Raw genomic sequence first — 15,559 nt, 5'->3', positions numbered from 1 at the left:
ATTCTCATAATAAGTAAAGGGTGTGTTTTGGGCGTAACATGCAATAAACCAATGAGATTTTTATCTTTCATCCCCTTTAAAAGTCAGTTGCACTCGCGCCATGCTGATTTCCTATTTAGATGGCGGAATTTGTGAACTGAAAAACTAAGCAGAGGAAGAAGACCACCAGTTTAAGATTGAGCTGAAATGTTTCAGTACTTGGACAGCGCCGTGAGTGTTTCGAAAAGCATTACACTTAAAAAGGTTCTCATCTCACCATATCCAGAGGTACAAAGTCATTATATACAATAAATCAGTGGAGTAGCATAAAAAAACTCTATATCAGCACTTTTCAAAAGCAAAACAAAAAATCTGCTTGCTTTGACTTTAGACATTAATCCAGGTTTTAGTTGGTCAATGGCAAAGTCTATTTTATTTGCCTCAAAATTGCAACGCGCCAACAATGCACCTGAACACACCTCGTTTTCAGACCAGAACTTCCATGGGTGCACTATGGGCGAAATGCATTTGCTATTTAAACAACATGGAATGTAAAAATGACAATTGTGCCGGGCTGATACTATCAAAAACATTTGCGTTGTGCTGCATTGCGCCGGGTGTATTATAGGACCCAATATCTATGACTCCAACTACTGATTCACACGTTCAACTGTGTTGATATGATTGCTTACATGTTTGTTTAACTTTGTTGATGTGATTGGTTACACATTATTGGTTTGTTATGATGGAAACCAAGGCGATTTTAAACCACGGGAATAAGGCTGTCTCTAATATTATGGGGAAAATACACAACAATGGTGTTAAATGATGAATTGGCCTATGGCTTGTCTCAAAACATATTAAACACTGGAAAGCTGGTTATGTGACATACCCTGGTATGTTTGAATTTAAAAATGTCTTTATTCCCTGTGTGCGCACATTAACTGTCAGGTATCAGAGATTAACCGTACTAACCCTTATCAGCTGTTTTGGAACAAGCATGATCAGGGTAAGCAGATTTTGGTTTAATCAACCAAAAGTTCAGGGTTTCCATAAGGGTGAGTTAACCACGCTTTCTGGAATACACCCCTGAACGTTCATTGAACAGTTGTTTATGGCAAAGGATTTTAAACTTTTTCGTCCTTTAGTATTTGATCTAAATACTTGTAGTACCCCCTGAGATTTTAAGTAAATATTTCAATAATTTAATAGCACATTTGCATGTTTAACTTCAAAAACGTCAAAAAAAAAAAATATTTTATAAATATTTTATATTTTATCCGTTTTAAAGTTTCTATCAGTGGTATTTTGCATCCTTATTGTTGGACCTTCAACTGTAAACTCTGTTATATCTTTAAATCTTAAATTTTAAATGTCAGGAACCATAAAAAGAACCATAATAAAGTTTAAGGGCCATATTTACTAAACGGGGCAAATTAAGCGTGAGTACGCAATTCCAAAAAAAACACTGATGGTTATATCTGTGATTACTAAAAAGGTGCAAATTAAATATCACAGGCAGAACAGCTGATTTCCATAATGACCAACACAATCTACTAAGATCAGCGCAAGGTTTACAAGAAGTTTTGAAAGACCTGGTATTGTGTGACATCTCTATAATTTCCTCATGCAAATATAAAATAACATGGCTTGGTAAACAATATTTTTTAATAAAATGTTCCTTTGGCATTCCAAATAAACTGTTACATCCTCTGACTTGTACCACGTGGTTTCTGATTTTACCCACCCTTCTACTATCAGATACAATTGCAGCCATTTCAAGCACAACATTTTTAAGACAAGCTTTTTGTCATTAAATAATGGTGCAAATACCAGTAATATCACACATGCAAATATTAGTAAATCGCATTGCATGAAGCATTTTAATACTCTCCTCCCATTAATTTTGCATCTGAAAGGGAAACTCCCAGAAATACATATGCAATAAGATCAGTCGCAAAAATAACGAGATCAGTTATTTTCAGCGCTAATTATCCTGAGTAAATCCCCACAGTCATTATATAATGCCAAAATGATGGTTGGCGCTGGTGCAAGCTGTTAGTAAATCTGGCCCTAAGTCTCCCATAAAAATAATATGATACAGTAAGTCAGCATTTATTCTGTGTTAGTGCCATATTACTTTTAGAAAGAGATGGCAAGTTTATGTCAGAATAATCGTAATGTTTTTCTGTCCGTGTCCCTCAATACACAAAAACATGTAGGGGATAAATTATAATGTGTCTTTAAAAATCGATTCTGAGTTCAACCCATTACTGCCATTGCTCAGTTCCAAGACTGATGTACTATTCTCATCTTCTTGGCTTTATTTCAAAACACCCCACGGGCTGAAATGTCATTTGAAAGAATAATGGGCAATATTTAAAGCCTTCAGACATGTTTATTGTATACCTGAATTGCATTAAAAGATGGCTCAACCCTGTCTCCCAAAGAATACAGATGGGCCGATTTAGCATTTAGTATGCCTTCTGTTCCTCTTGAGGCAACGTACTCAATTATGTGGATAGATAAGCTCTCTTTGTGTTGATCAACAATGAAACCTGCCAAAAAAGACAAATAATTTAAATCAATCAAAGATAACTTTGTGTCATGGACATCATAATAGCCTATTAGAGCCAATGTTGGCACCTGTGTTGCCCTAAATCAGCATGTTTGTATTTTTCTGTATCTTTTTCAGTGATTGTGTGTGTGATCCAGACTTCACACCTGTCTTTTTGAGCGTGCTCACTTTATTTAGCTGTATTCACACTTCTTGGGTCTATGAGTGACAGGCATTTAGGAGGAAATGCTTTCAGTCTGCATATACAGTTTGAGGCCGATTGGTCGTCAAACTATATCTTGGACAGTTGTAGCCTAATGGTTAGAAAATCGGGCTTGTAATCCAGGAGTTGTTGGTTTGAGTCTCAAGGTAATTGAGTTGTGACTGTGGTGCACTTAAGCAAGGCACCTTACCCTAATTGCTCCCCGGGTGCAGGTGATTGCTGCCCAGTGCTCTAGGTATGTGTGCTCATGACTTGCAGTGCTTGTGTTCACTACTTAGATTTTGAGTATGCATTGTTTACTTGACAAGCATGTCACTTTCAACTTTTCATCTTCCAAACTTAGTTTAAAGGCTTTGATGAGTGTAAATCAGGGGTGTCCAAAGTCGGTCATGGAGGGCCGGTGTCCTGCAGAGTTAAGCTAAAACTTCTCTTAACACTCCTGCCTCAAAATATCTAGGGTCCGTTCCACTCCAGTTTTAGACACGCACTCGCGAACTTCCCTAAACACTTTCTCTTGGGGGAATCTCTGTGGCCATTTTGAAGTGCGTTCCACTTTGTCAGGTGGACAAGGGAAGTTTGTATGGACAGACCCTCGCTCCCTCGATTTTGACCGAGGGAGCGAGTCTACTTCATATGTACACTTCAGGCAGCTCCATATCCCACAATGCAAAACGATTGTGACGTCACATGGAGGGGGCGGTCTCCACTTTCCATGTGATCAAGGGCTTAGGGCGATCCATTTGAACCCACTTCAAGTGTTCTAGCAGTAGTGGGCACTCGTACAACGTAAGCAATGACGTACATCCGAGTGAACGAGACTGAGGGAAGTTAGCGAGGGAAGGTCATAAAAAAACGAACTGGAACGCAGGGCTAGTCTGCCTAGTAAGACCTTGATTAGCTGGATCAGGTGTGTTTGATAGGGGGTTGGCATAAAACTCTGCAGAGACACCGGCCCTCCAGGAGTAGGATTGGACACCCCTGGTATAAATGCTCTTCAGATTTTGGTAATGTGACTGTATCAGAATCAGGCTTTGCTATTGCACTCCATGGGCTCTATCTTACACCCGGCGTAATGCAGCGCAATGCGCGACGCAAGTGTCTTTCGCTAGTTTCCACCCTAATTTTCACGTTTAGCGCCGCGTTGTTTAAATAGCAAATGCATTTGCGCCCCCTTTTGCGCCCATGGGCGTTCTGGTCTGAAAACGAGGTGTGTTCAGGCGCGTTGCTATTTTGAGGCAACTAAAATAGACTACGCCATTGACCAACAAAAACCTGGTCTAAAGTCTAAAGTCAATGGCGCAATGTGTTTTATGTTATTTAAAGAGCGCATTAGTAAAATGCGCCTATACACGGGAGGACAACGCAGGTTTGCTTATCACAAGGAACATGAATGCGCAGCAGCACAAAAATGCTTTTAAATATGAAAGATTAAAGGATTGAATGTAAAAGATTATTATTGAGTCTCTTGGACATAAATGAGGACTAATTATGAGACGTTAGAAGGCACAAAGAGCTGCTTCACCTGCAGCCTGGTAAGTAAATAAATGCTTTGCTTTGAACAAATGCGTCTGTTTTTAAATGTTTTTTTTAATGCTACCTCACGGATTTATTGTATATGATGACTCTGTACCTGTGGATATGGTGAGATGAGAAACATTTTTAAGTAAAGCTTAAAAAAACTCTTTGTTAAAAAAACTCTTTGTTAAAAAAACGCTGTCCAAAGTGCTGAAACGTGAGGAGAGCCGTTTGTAAATTCTTTATCTCCTGTTTGTTACAAATAAAGTATTTTTAGAGTACAAACCTTATCTTACATACTTGTAAATTATTTTTTGATGATATTGGATAGCCATACATTTAAAGCAATTACAAGCCTGCTTTTTACTTCCATGACTAAAAGAAAACGGGTTTTAAAGGTTTTAATAAAAAAAGTGAAAAACAACACAATTATTTAACATTAATCTTAAACTGGGGATCTTCTTCCTCCGCTTAGTTTTTCAGTTTACAAAGTCCGTCATCTAAATAGGGATTAGACATAACGCCAGCGCAACTGGCTTTTAAAGGGGATGAGAGCTGAGACTCTCATTGGTTTACTGCACGTTACGCCCAAAATACTCCCATTACAATAGGACCTACCCTTTTCGACCATGCGCTCGGCGCAAAAACCATTTTTCCCGTCGTTAAATTAGCAAAAGTGGATTCGGACACGCCCATTTGGACGTTGCGCTGTGCGCTTTAGACAATGCGCTTAGATCGTTAAAATAGGGCCCCATATCTGTGTTTCAGATAGCACTCTTGATGTGGTATTGTGGTCTATGCTCGCTAGAATCCATAAAAACCATAAGGATCTTTAATTTTATCAGATTCAAATGGGTGCTCACCACCTCCCCCTATTTGTGGCCACTATGTTTTGACCCCATAATAGATTGTTGCTTATGGTAAACTATAAACTTTGAGAAGACTGTGACCAATATGGGACAGAGACATTGGATACTGGTGCAAGTTTTGACGTGTACAACAGTACTATATACCCTAAAAATGTATAATATAGCCCCTTCTTTTCTCCATTAGGATGTCACACCTCATGTTCAGACTGCACTGGTGGAAATTTCCAGAATTGCATGTCCTGTGTACAACCAAGTGTCCTTCACCAAGGGCAGTGTCTCAATAAATGTCCCAATGGCTTCTTTGCTCAAGACCGCACATGCCAAGGTATATTTTTTACTTTTAAGTTTTTTGTTTAGGTTCCTTAAAAGAAAATAAGCCTATTTTCCCCAATAAAGAATCACAGTTAATAGATTCTTGTGCTTTGATCTTATGGCTCTCAATGCCAGTTAAGTTTATAAAATGATTTGTCTTCTTTTTTGCTCTCTCTTCAGCCTGTCACCCATCATGTAAGGAGTGCACAGGCCCCTCTCAGGCGGACTGTTCTGCTTGTCCTGCTCATGCCAGTCTCCATAACGGATACTGTCGAACCAGCTGCCCTGAGGGCCAGTACCTGAATGCTGTGGGCTACTGCAGTGGTAAGAGTAAATCGTCTTTCCAGACCATGACCAGAACATTGCTTAAATGTTTCCAAGTGACACCTTCGTTATCAAATCATTCCTCCTGCTTGAGTTTATAGTGTCGAATGGCCACATTTAGCCTTTGAGGGGGATTTAGAGATTTAGTGTTCAAAGAGAACTGAAGTAGCCTATTGTGGTAGAGTCACAAGAGATGCCAAGAGCAGGGAAAGAATGAAAGTATGATAATTCTTTTCGGGGAGAATGTGCTCTAAGCCAGTTTTACTTATTGGAGTAGGCATTTTTATTATCCTGTTATTTGAGTGTTAATGAAATGTGGTTTAGGAACCCATCTGTTCAGAAAGAAAATGTTATTCGGCAGAGACCACAAAACTGTAAGAAACAAATAGTGTGCAGTAAGTGTTGAAACACCTTCAGATTTAGGCCTCACCATAAATGTGATTCACAATTATCACACATTTTAAACTATGTAAACAGTATAGAGTTCAAGTAGAAAGTAAAAAGTAATGAAACAAGAAGTAACCTGTTTTCCTACAAACTGCTAGGTTATTTCAAACCGTGGTTGGGTAAAATATGGACAAATCCAACCATTAGGTTTAAATTAACCTATGCTAAGTAGGTTGTTTCAATCCAGAATGCTTGGTTGTTTCAACCCATGGTCAGATGGCAAATTAACATAGAAAATGTTTATATTTGACCCAACAATGGGGTAAAACAACACAGCATAGGTAAATTACTAACCAATGGGCTGGGCTCGTTCCTTTTTGACCTAATGCTGAATTAAAAAATAACCCAGCATTTTTTTTTTTTTTTTTTTTTTTTGAGTTTACCTAATATATACAGTATCTCATAATAATGGTCCATATTAGGTACTGCCCTAGTAACAGCTGGGGTGCATATTTTGACCATTTTTTCTAACAGTGTTGGACATTGTGTAGATTAATGTAAACCAAAGGTTGGGTTTGTCCATATTTTACCTAACTATAGGTTGAAACAACCCAACATTTTTCATATGTGAGCACAAAGAACTGCAAGAAATGCATAATAAGTAATTACAAACAGTTGGGAAAACACTTGGTCTATAAATCAAGCAAACATATAGTATATATCAAAAAAGCATTTTTAATTAAGAACAAGAAGACAAACAGAGCCAGTTGTTGAGTGCAGGTGTCCTGTTCTCGACTCAGCATGACTAATATATGATGCCTCATGGACCGAGGCTTTGAAGCAAATCTCATCTGCTTTATGTAATCATCTGCTTTCATCTGTCCACCTTTGCTGATATAAGAGTTACAAAATCTACAGAATCATTCAATTCAAATCCTAGATTAGGTTTTCACTCACATCTATTTTCAAGAATAAAGGTTCAGGACAGAACAGTGAAGATTTAAATTACATTTATTCGTTCAGCAGAAGCTTTTATCCAAAGCGACTTACAAAAAAGAAAGCATTTAATATTGTCAATGAGCTAAAAATAAATGGAGTCTAGAACAGTGGTTTTCAAACTTCTTCGGTGTCCCCCCCCCTTATGTACTGTGCATTCCTTTATGCCCCTGCCCCCCCAAAAAATTACGACATAAAACATTCCAAAACTTAAAATTTAAATTAAACCAAACAAATTTAAATTATACAATGTAGTGTTGTTTGTTAGTAGCCTTATTTTTCTGAGGCTTTATTACACAGAATTTATGATAAATTAATTTATTTGATAAAATGTGATTAAACTGGGGCCCCCCAGCACCATCTCAGGGCCCCCCAGGGGGTATGGCCCCTAGTTTGACAACCACTGGTCTAGAAAGCCATGTAAGTAAGGCTAAAGTTAGGTAGCGTGCACACCAAAGCGTTTACTCTGGCGGCCGGTGTACGTTTTCAATTGTTTTGAATGGAAGCGCGGCGCTTTTCAAAAAAGCAAGCAGCTGGCGGGTTTTGTCCATGCTGATGTGATTGTTTTGAAAAAAGCAGGAAGTAAAGCTCTCTCTTAACACTGGAACCCACCGTAATGTCTGTGTTTTTTATTTGAGTCGTTTGGTGCGCGATTACAGACAGCCCTCTCACATGTCATCATATTGCTTAGTTGATCTGTCACGTGTGCAGCTCGGACATTTACATAACCCCGCTGCTTGCATCAAAAGGTTTTTATGGAGGCAGAAAATATTAAAAGTTATTTTAATAATTTATTTTAGTGATATTTACAAAGCCACTGAATTATTTTTTACAGTGTAGCAATCAAAACCTTTAACTGAAAAAAGCTGGCAAGCGCCTACAGTACAATCGGGGTCCGCTTGCCGTTTTTAAACGCTTTGGTGTACACACCCCTTAAAGCTAGGAAAGATGAACAATATTGTTAGGAAGGATGAGAATCATTTTAATCCTTATGGACAACAGGCTTAGATCAAAAACAGGATAGAGCAGGATAACTATATAGCCTACTGTATTTCTTCATACTTCTCTGGGACAAGCAGACATAAATGTAATAGATAGATAGCTACACTGTCAGATAAAAGGTACAAACACTGTATATTTTCTGTCACTGGGATGGTACTTTCAAAGGCCCATTTTTGTACCTTTATGGGTATACAACACATTGAAATGTTGTTCCTTTTGGGGTACAACATTATACCCTAGGGACGTACTGTGTACCTTAAAGAACAATTTTGTATCAGTTCAATTTTAGTGGTACAAAACAGTTAACTGTACACAATAGATCCTTAAAGTACAGTTATGTACCCAAAGAGGTATAAGCTTTTATTATTTTTAGTGTACCTGAAAAGGGACAAAACTGAACCTTAGGGCGCACTCACATTAACCAAACCAAACCATGCCCCAGCGCGATTGTCACCCCTCCCTACTCCCCCAGGTGCACGCACTCACACTATACTTTTTATCGATCCGAGTCCGATTGCTTTGAAAAAAGCAGGAAGTAAAGCTCTCTCTTAACACTGGAACCCACCGAAATGATAAGTCTGTGTTTTTTATTCGGAGTCGTTTGGTGCGCGATTATAGACAGCCCTCTCACATGTCATCATATTGCTTAGTTGATCTGTCACGTGTGCAGCTCGGACATTTACGTAACCCCGCTGCTCGAATAAAAAGGTTTTTACGGAGGCAGATGAAGGTGAGTGGTCGCACAACTGACGTCTTCACCTGCGCTCACACCACAGCCTTCCGCACCTGAGCCCAAGTGAACCGCGCTCCGGCCCACCTCTGCAACCTGGCCGCGGTGCGATTAACTAATCCGTGACCAGGGCACGGAACAGAGCGATCACACTAGTCAAACAAACCAGGCAGTTTTTCTGACAGTGTGTAGTTATTTCTTATTTATTTCACAGCCAATTTTTTTTTCATTTTTAATAAGAAAGGATATGTAATTTTAGGAGTAATCTTATGTAATTGCATAAAAATCCGCTTTTGAGAAGTTAAGACATTGTCAACACTGTGTGAACGTTTGATGTCTGATATTTTTCTTGTTCTGTGTCATGTGGTTTTTTACTGTTTCATGTTTGATGTGACAGTAAATAGCACTGGAATTATAGTTTTGGGATTGACATTGATCTGGTTGGGGTGGGTTTATGTTCTGTATTTCCTGCTTGGCTGTTATAAGTGTGCTGATGATGAAATAGGCTTCATTCTCTTTCCGACCTATCTTTATCTAAATAGCTCAGCGTTTAGCGGCTAGAGTTTATAGGACTTGTTAATGTCAGAACGTTTTGAAATATACATTATTTAGTGTGCAAGGGCGTTTATAGAGAGTGCATCATAATATATCAAACAAAATCCCTTTTTTTCACAAAGCTCCTTTCTGTGATCGTGTTACATAAAGAACGAAATTAAAATGAAGCATGAGATTTATCTGTAATGCAGAGAATATGTACTGACGCATCAGTGCCTGCATATTGGCCCAAGAAAGAATTGGTTGATAAGCATCACTTTATTATCAGCACCCTCAGCGTGTCCATGGCAATGGAGCCAGTCTACTCCCAAAGCTGATAAGCAGCGAGAAAACATATAGAGATGAAGAGAATGTTTACTTTTACACCTTTAGAAACTTCATGATAAGAATCTGAATTATTATTCTCCATCTCCTCTCTCTCTGTCTCTCTCTCTTTCCTCTCTCTTTTATCCTGGTTCAGAGTGTTCTTACGAATGAATTATTGAATGTATCACCTTATGATTGCCATTAGTGAAGGCTATTTCATGCTCATTTATATGTGCTCTCTCTATTTCAGAGTGTGAGGAGGGGTGTCAGCGGTGTGTTGCAGATCTGCAGTCGGGCTTTGGTACAGTGTGTTTGTGGTGTAAGGTTCCAAAAATGTTTCTGCTGGGAGATCACTGTGTACCGCAGTGCCCATCCAAATACTACCGGAGGCATGGATCATGCAAAAGTAAGTGATAAAGAACAGAAACAACAGCAAAACACACAGTAAAATAAATCACTACAATCTACAGAATTTATTAATGCCTTGGAAGTAGTAACAGGCATACTGTATAATAAGTTTATATTCATATTTGATATTATCATCATTACAACATATTTCAAGAGTTTTGGTCACCATGAAACAATTGCAACTGGATGCATTAATGTCTATAAACTGATGTGCGTAAGACCATTATGTTGGACTACTATATGTCACCTAATGAATATTAAATCTTTCAAATGTGTCCCCATTAAAGTGAAGGATGACATTAAGGAGATATAACCCTAATATTTTATGGTCTCGCTTTATATTTGGTGTCTTCACTATGCAATTAGTACATAAAAATATATATATACAATGTTATCATACAGTATTTGCATGTAATTACACTCTTTACCCCATCCCTAACCTTAAACTCATCCCTAACCCTACACCTACCTTGAACAACCTGGATGTACACAATAAGTATAATGTATTGTCATTCTACACAATCTCTCAATGCAATGCAACGCTTTTAACTAACCCTAAACAGTTACCTGTAATTCTTTGGTAGTGGCTCCTCTGCTGATAGAGGAGATGAGAGTGCATTTATTTAAGCGATTGTAATATCTTTTTGGGACTTTATCTCATTCACTGTATCTCTCAGAGTTAGATAAGTCCATACATACCCTTTTCATTTCTGTGCGCCCCGTAACTCTGTCTGACGCAGTATGCTAGCTGGAGCCATTTACTTCCAGTCTTTGTGCTAAACTAGGCTAGCGGTGGGTGCATCAGACAGAGTTACGAGTTTGTGTGTGTTAAAGGGTCATTCCACTTTTTTTGAAAATAGGCTCATTGTCCCCTAGAGTTAAACATTTGATTCTTACTGTTTTGGAATCCATTCAGCTGATCTCCAGGTCTGGCGGTAGCACTTTTAGCATAGCATAGCACAATCCATTGAATCTGATTAGAACCATATCTGTCTAGAAAATCCCACTAACTACAGAAGAGTCAAGTTTTAAATAGGAAAAATAACAAAACTCTTGCTAATGCTAATGGTCTAATCCAGGGGTTCCCAAACTTTTTTTCCTGCGCACCCCATTCTATGTCCCAACCGGGTTGGCGGTTGAAACTACGACCAGACGCAGCTACGCTCAGCGTAGATTGTGCGTGCCCCCGTGTATGCGTTTAACCACTGTGATATTTAGATGCCATTCGAGTTTACTATGGTTAAAAACGTACACTTACTGCCGTCAGCTAATACATGACAAATGAGAGTTTCCTCATGTTTACCAATGCGCTCTCCTTCTAGATGCGTGCGTAACGTTCAGACCCATCATTCACGAAAGCCTTTACTGTTCGCCCAAAAGGTGTATAATAGTTTGCAGATTCATTATAACAGCTCAAGTTTAAAACAAAATTAAATGAAAGCTTTTAATAAGTTCTCTACAATGTTTTTGTAAGTATTTATGAATTTTATTATATAATTCATTGGCGGTCTTTTTACCATGCATGAAAACACATTGCTCGCGTATCCTGTGCATTAGACGTGCCCATGTCTCGTCACATTTCATTATTTCTATTTTTGCCATACAAAGTCTCTCTCTTGCTTGCTCCCTCTCCTCCTTCGGGACTAACAACTTTATCATAAGACGTCCCACATGACAGTTTCCCTGATTTCAGTCAGTTAAGCATATTTATAATATATATGGAATGAATGAAATGAGTTGGCACGCATATAGCGTCTGCAGTGCATAACAGAAGAGCAGTGCGTAGAAAAAGACAGCAGCTGTCTTCTACGTTTCTATTAAAAACTAATTAATTATAGTTTTTTATTTAAAATAAAAGCGATTACAAAGGAAATGTTTACTGTTCATTTTTTAATTTTTATTATTGTATGGAAAATTCCACTTAAAGAAACAGACCGCCATTACATTTTTCCTCTCGCGCACCCCCTGGTGGCAGCTCGCGCACCACACTTTGGGAATCCCTGCCGTAGTCGAAACACAACTCTGTGCCCACACTGATGTCCTGCAGTGCCCTGAAGAGGATGGTGTCCTTAGAAATATAGATATATATATATATACTTTATTAATAATTTGCAGGAAATAAGTGTCACGGCAGCTTCAAGATATACTCAACACCATACATGCACTTAGAACATAGCCATAAATTAGATTAAAATACCTTTTCCTCTCCATTCACACGCAGCCTGCAGTGAAAGGGCTTCAGGTTAGGCGCCCTCATACAGTGTTTAATGCGCCTGCCCACAGTGTCTGTAGCAGGGTGGCACTCACAAGGGAAGGTCTGGGCATCCACGCACAGTTCTCTCTGTCCAGCCTTGAAGAAAAACAGGTACGCGGCTTCGTCATTCAGTCCTTCCATCTTTGCCCTCCCTTCAGCACCTGAGATCACCCTCCCATGGTAGTCACAGACAATGTCGTACATGGAGAACTGCCGGGTCGCAACGACTCCTATGAAAAAAGAGTTTTATTTTTTGAGTTAATGAATAAACACTACATGTAGACAAACTAAATTCAGCTCTTGATGAAGTTCATGGCTGCTAAAATGTAAATTGTACATTATGTCCTGCACAAATGAAAGGTTTTCGTACCTAAACCTTGCTTGGCACCGAAGTCTTTGATGGCCAGGCCTGACCAGGTCTGCTGAGATACACAGCTGAGGATGAACTTGTCATCTTCAACTGCTACCTTCGAAGGTGGCACCCACAGCCGTTCGATGTCCTCCGGCTTAGGACAGTTGACCTTCCAGCCCTCATGCGTGATAAGCCGTGCCAACTTTGCAGCCGAAGGCTTGCGGACTGTGAAATATGCTGAAAGACAGAATTAAAACATGTTACTCTTGCGAGTCCCTTGTTACTGTAAATTAATGGCATAGTTTTGAGTTAATTAGTGACAATGCTCTATTGATGGATTCGGAGACTTACACAGCAGATATTCCTGTCTCTGGGCATACTGGGTGGTCCTCCACTTGTCATAGAAAACGCGGTCATCTGGAAAACCAGATTCGACCCGCTTCTTCTTGGATGGTGGCTGACCCTCGAGCGAAACAGGAAATCTCTCCACAAACTCAACAAAGTCCTTCTGGGCTGTACCGCTGGCGGTCAAGGATGTCTCGTCCACAGAAGTCCTGTAAATGTAAGGAATACAAGGTTTATAATATACAAAAAAAAGATGAATGACAACTTGTTAATTTTCCTGTGCAAAATGTGATGAGTTATGCCCTGGTTGAAAAAAGAGACATACCTGGACAATGACTCCAGCAGCAGAGCTGTGTCGACGACATCCTGAGGCTGAAATGCACCAGCGCTGAGGCCCAGGTAATGCTGCAGTGCTTCCTGTTGTTGCACCGGGAGCTTTTCTGCAGCCGCCTCAACAGCCCTTCGCACACACTGGGAAGAGAAAGGAGCCAGCTTGTACCTGCAAAAAAAAAAATTAAAAAGTAAATGTTAATTGTGATGTGACTGTGATGAGGTAAGAAGCAATTAAGTGTATCACACACATGCAAATGGACCTGTGTTAGGCACTTACAATTTATGGAACCGATTCATGTCCCGTGAGACACTGTGAACATCCACGCCGGACGACGAGACAAAGAAAGTCTTGCAATGTTTTTCAGACTGAACGCTCTCAGGCCTGATGGTGGTGAAGTACAGCTCCAAGCACTACAAAAAAGACCAATGAGTTGTTACATGTAAAACAATAGTGGTAAGCAATCAACAGTTCGATCATTGTAAAACGTACAGCTTGCTCCTCTTGGGTCAGAGCGATCTGCATACTCGAGGTTGTCGCCCTCTGTACGCCAATCACAACCCTGTCACCCAGCTCGGTCCTGTTCACCCACTCGGAATCCTGGAAAATATTGAAAAGGTGTTATTTACACATGCATAAGTGTGCCATTATTAAAGCATAAAGGGTAAACCCGTTAAAATTTATGAACTTACAGTCAAGGCTTCCACAGCTCGTGGACGCTGCATGTGGACAAACACCAAGAGCGCCTCGCAGTAGTAACGGTACAGCGTCTTGTGGGTGTTGGAGAGCTCTCTGCCCATCTGCACATCCCTCTGGATCCTGAGCACGTCCGACTTTGCCACTCGCAAAATCTTCTGGCAGTCTGTAATGGCAGGAGCCCACTTTTTAACGACCCGGCTGTTTGGAACATAATAGACAAGACAATTAAAGTTATTGAAAAAATGCTAAGTTAGAAAAGCATTTAAATTAATGCATTTCAGCTAAAGCATTTAAGTATTGCCCTTACATTCGAGGAAGATCAGACGGACCAGCAACAGCGGCTTCTTCTTCCAGGTCACCGTCAGACTCAGAGTCCCGGGGCTGGTTCGTGATGAAGAAACCACGTCTAAGAAGCTCCTTGACCATGGTGACCCGAGAGCGTCTGTCAGGCAGGAGCACACAGAGCTGGTTGAAGTCCCAGGTCCTGTTGTTGCAGACCCACTTTCTGCCTGAAGCTTTGGCTCTCTGAACTTCAGCTGCTCTTTCCTCAGGTGTCCTATTCTTCATGCACACCCTGGCCAGATGAACAGAGAGATGGTCGTGGGGTTTGTGGCACAGCAAGCAGTGCACAAATGTGCGATCAACAGACCTTCAAGACAAAATTACATGATATTGATTATTTTCTTTCTTTTACATTTTTAACATGTTTTTTTTTTTTCTTTTAAACTCAGTAAAAATCTAAAGTTTTTTTTTTATCAAAATAAAGCTCACCCTTACGAAAATTATGAATAGGTTTTCAAAAACTTTAGTTAAACCATGGTTAGTGTAGTAGAACCATGGTTTTGTTAATTGTAATCAATACACCAAAAAAAAAAAAACATGGTTACTATGCTTTCACCACAATAAAACCATGGTAAATTTTGGGTTGGGGCACTTAAAAGGCACTTTGAAATAGTTATGTTTATACTCTCTAAATGGTTCAGATAACCTTTTAGTGGAGGTAGGTCTTTCATAGTTTGAGCCAAAGTTAACACAAACACAAGTCTCACCTCTTCTCCTGAGCTTGTTCAGCCATTGTTCAAGAGTATCAGATGAAGTCAAATGAAGTCCAAGTCAAAGCAAACATGTCCTCCTGTAGGATAGTTTGAAACTATGACCATGGCCTCATATATAACTCAGAGTCTGTATTCAATCTAGCCAATGAGGTTGCAGACCCTGCCAGGTGAGAATTGCATTGAAACTGATCTTTCAAACATGCCCATCCTAGGTGATAATGGCCCTAAAATCTGGGGTGATTCACTTATCATAAAATTGTTTGTACAATTTTTTGTAAGTTTCTATAACTTTCTAATTAATTACATTTAAGTAAATGTGACCAAATATTTGTAAACTGAACTTCATGAGCTTCGTTTTGA

The 15,559-nt window shown here is 39.5% G+C and overlaps 1 protein-coding gene across 1 annotated transcript in view; it reads left to right on the top strand.

The window, feature by feature from the left end:
- fras1 (Fraser extracellular matrix complex subunit 1) overlaps positions 1-15,559 on the top strand; it is a 148,403-nt gene that overhangs the window by 67,264 nt on the left and 65,580 nt on the right. Inside the window, exons 19-21 of the mRNA XM_065267216.2 lie at positions 5,328-5,468; positions 5,636-5,779; positions 10,006-10,161. Coding sequence (XP_065123288.2) covers positions 5,328-5,468; positions 5,636-5,779; positions 10,006-10,161 — 441 coding nt within the window. The remainder of the gene's footprint in view (positions 1-5,327; positions 5,469-5,635; positions 5,780-10,005; positions 10,162-15,559) is intronic.

This window comes from Paramisgurnus dabryanus, chromosome 5 (assembly GCF_030506205.2).
Source record: "Paramisgurnus dabryanus chromosome 5, PD_genome_1.1, whole genome shotgun sequence".
Lineage (NCBI taxonomy): Eukaryota > Metazoa > Chordata > Actinopteri > Cypriniformes > Cobitidae > Paramisgurnus > Paramisgurnus dabryanus.
This window is presented reverse-complemented; position numbering and strand designations above follow the sequence as displayed.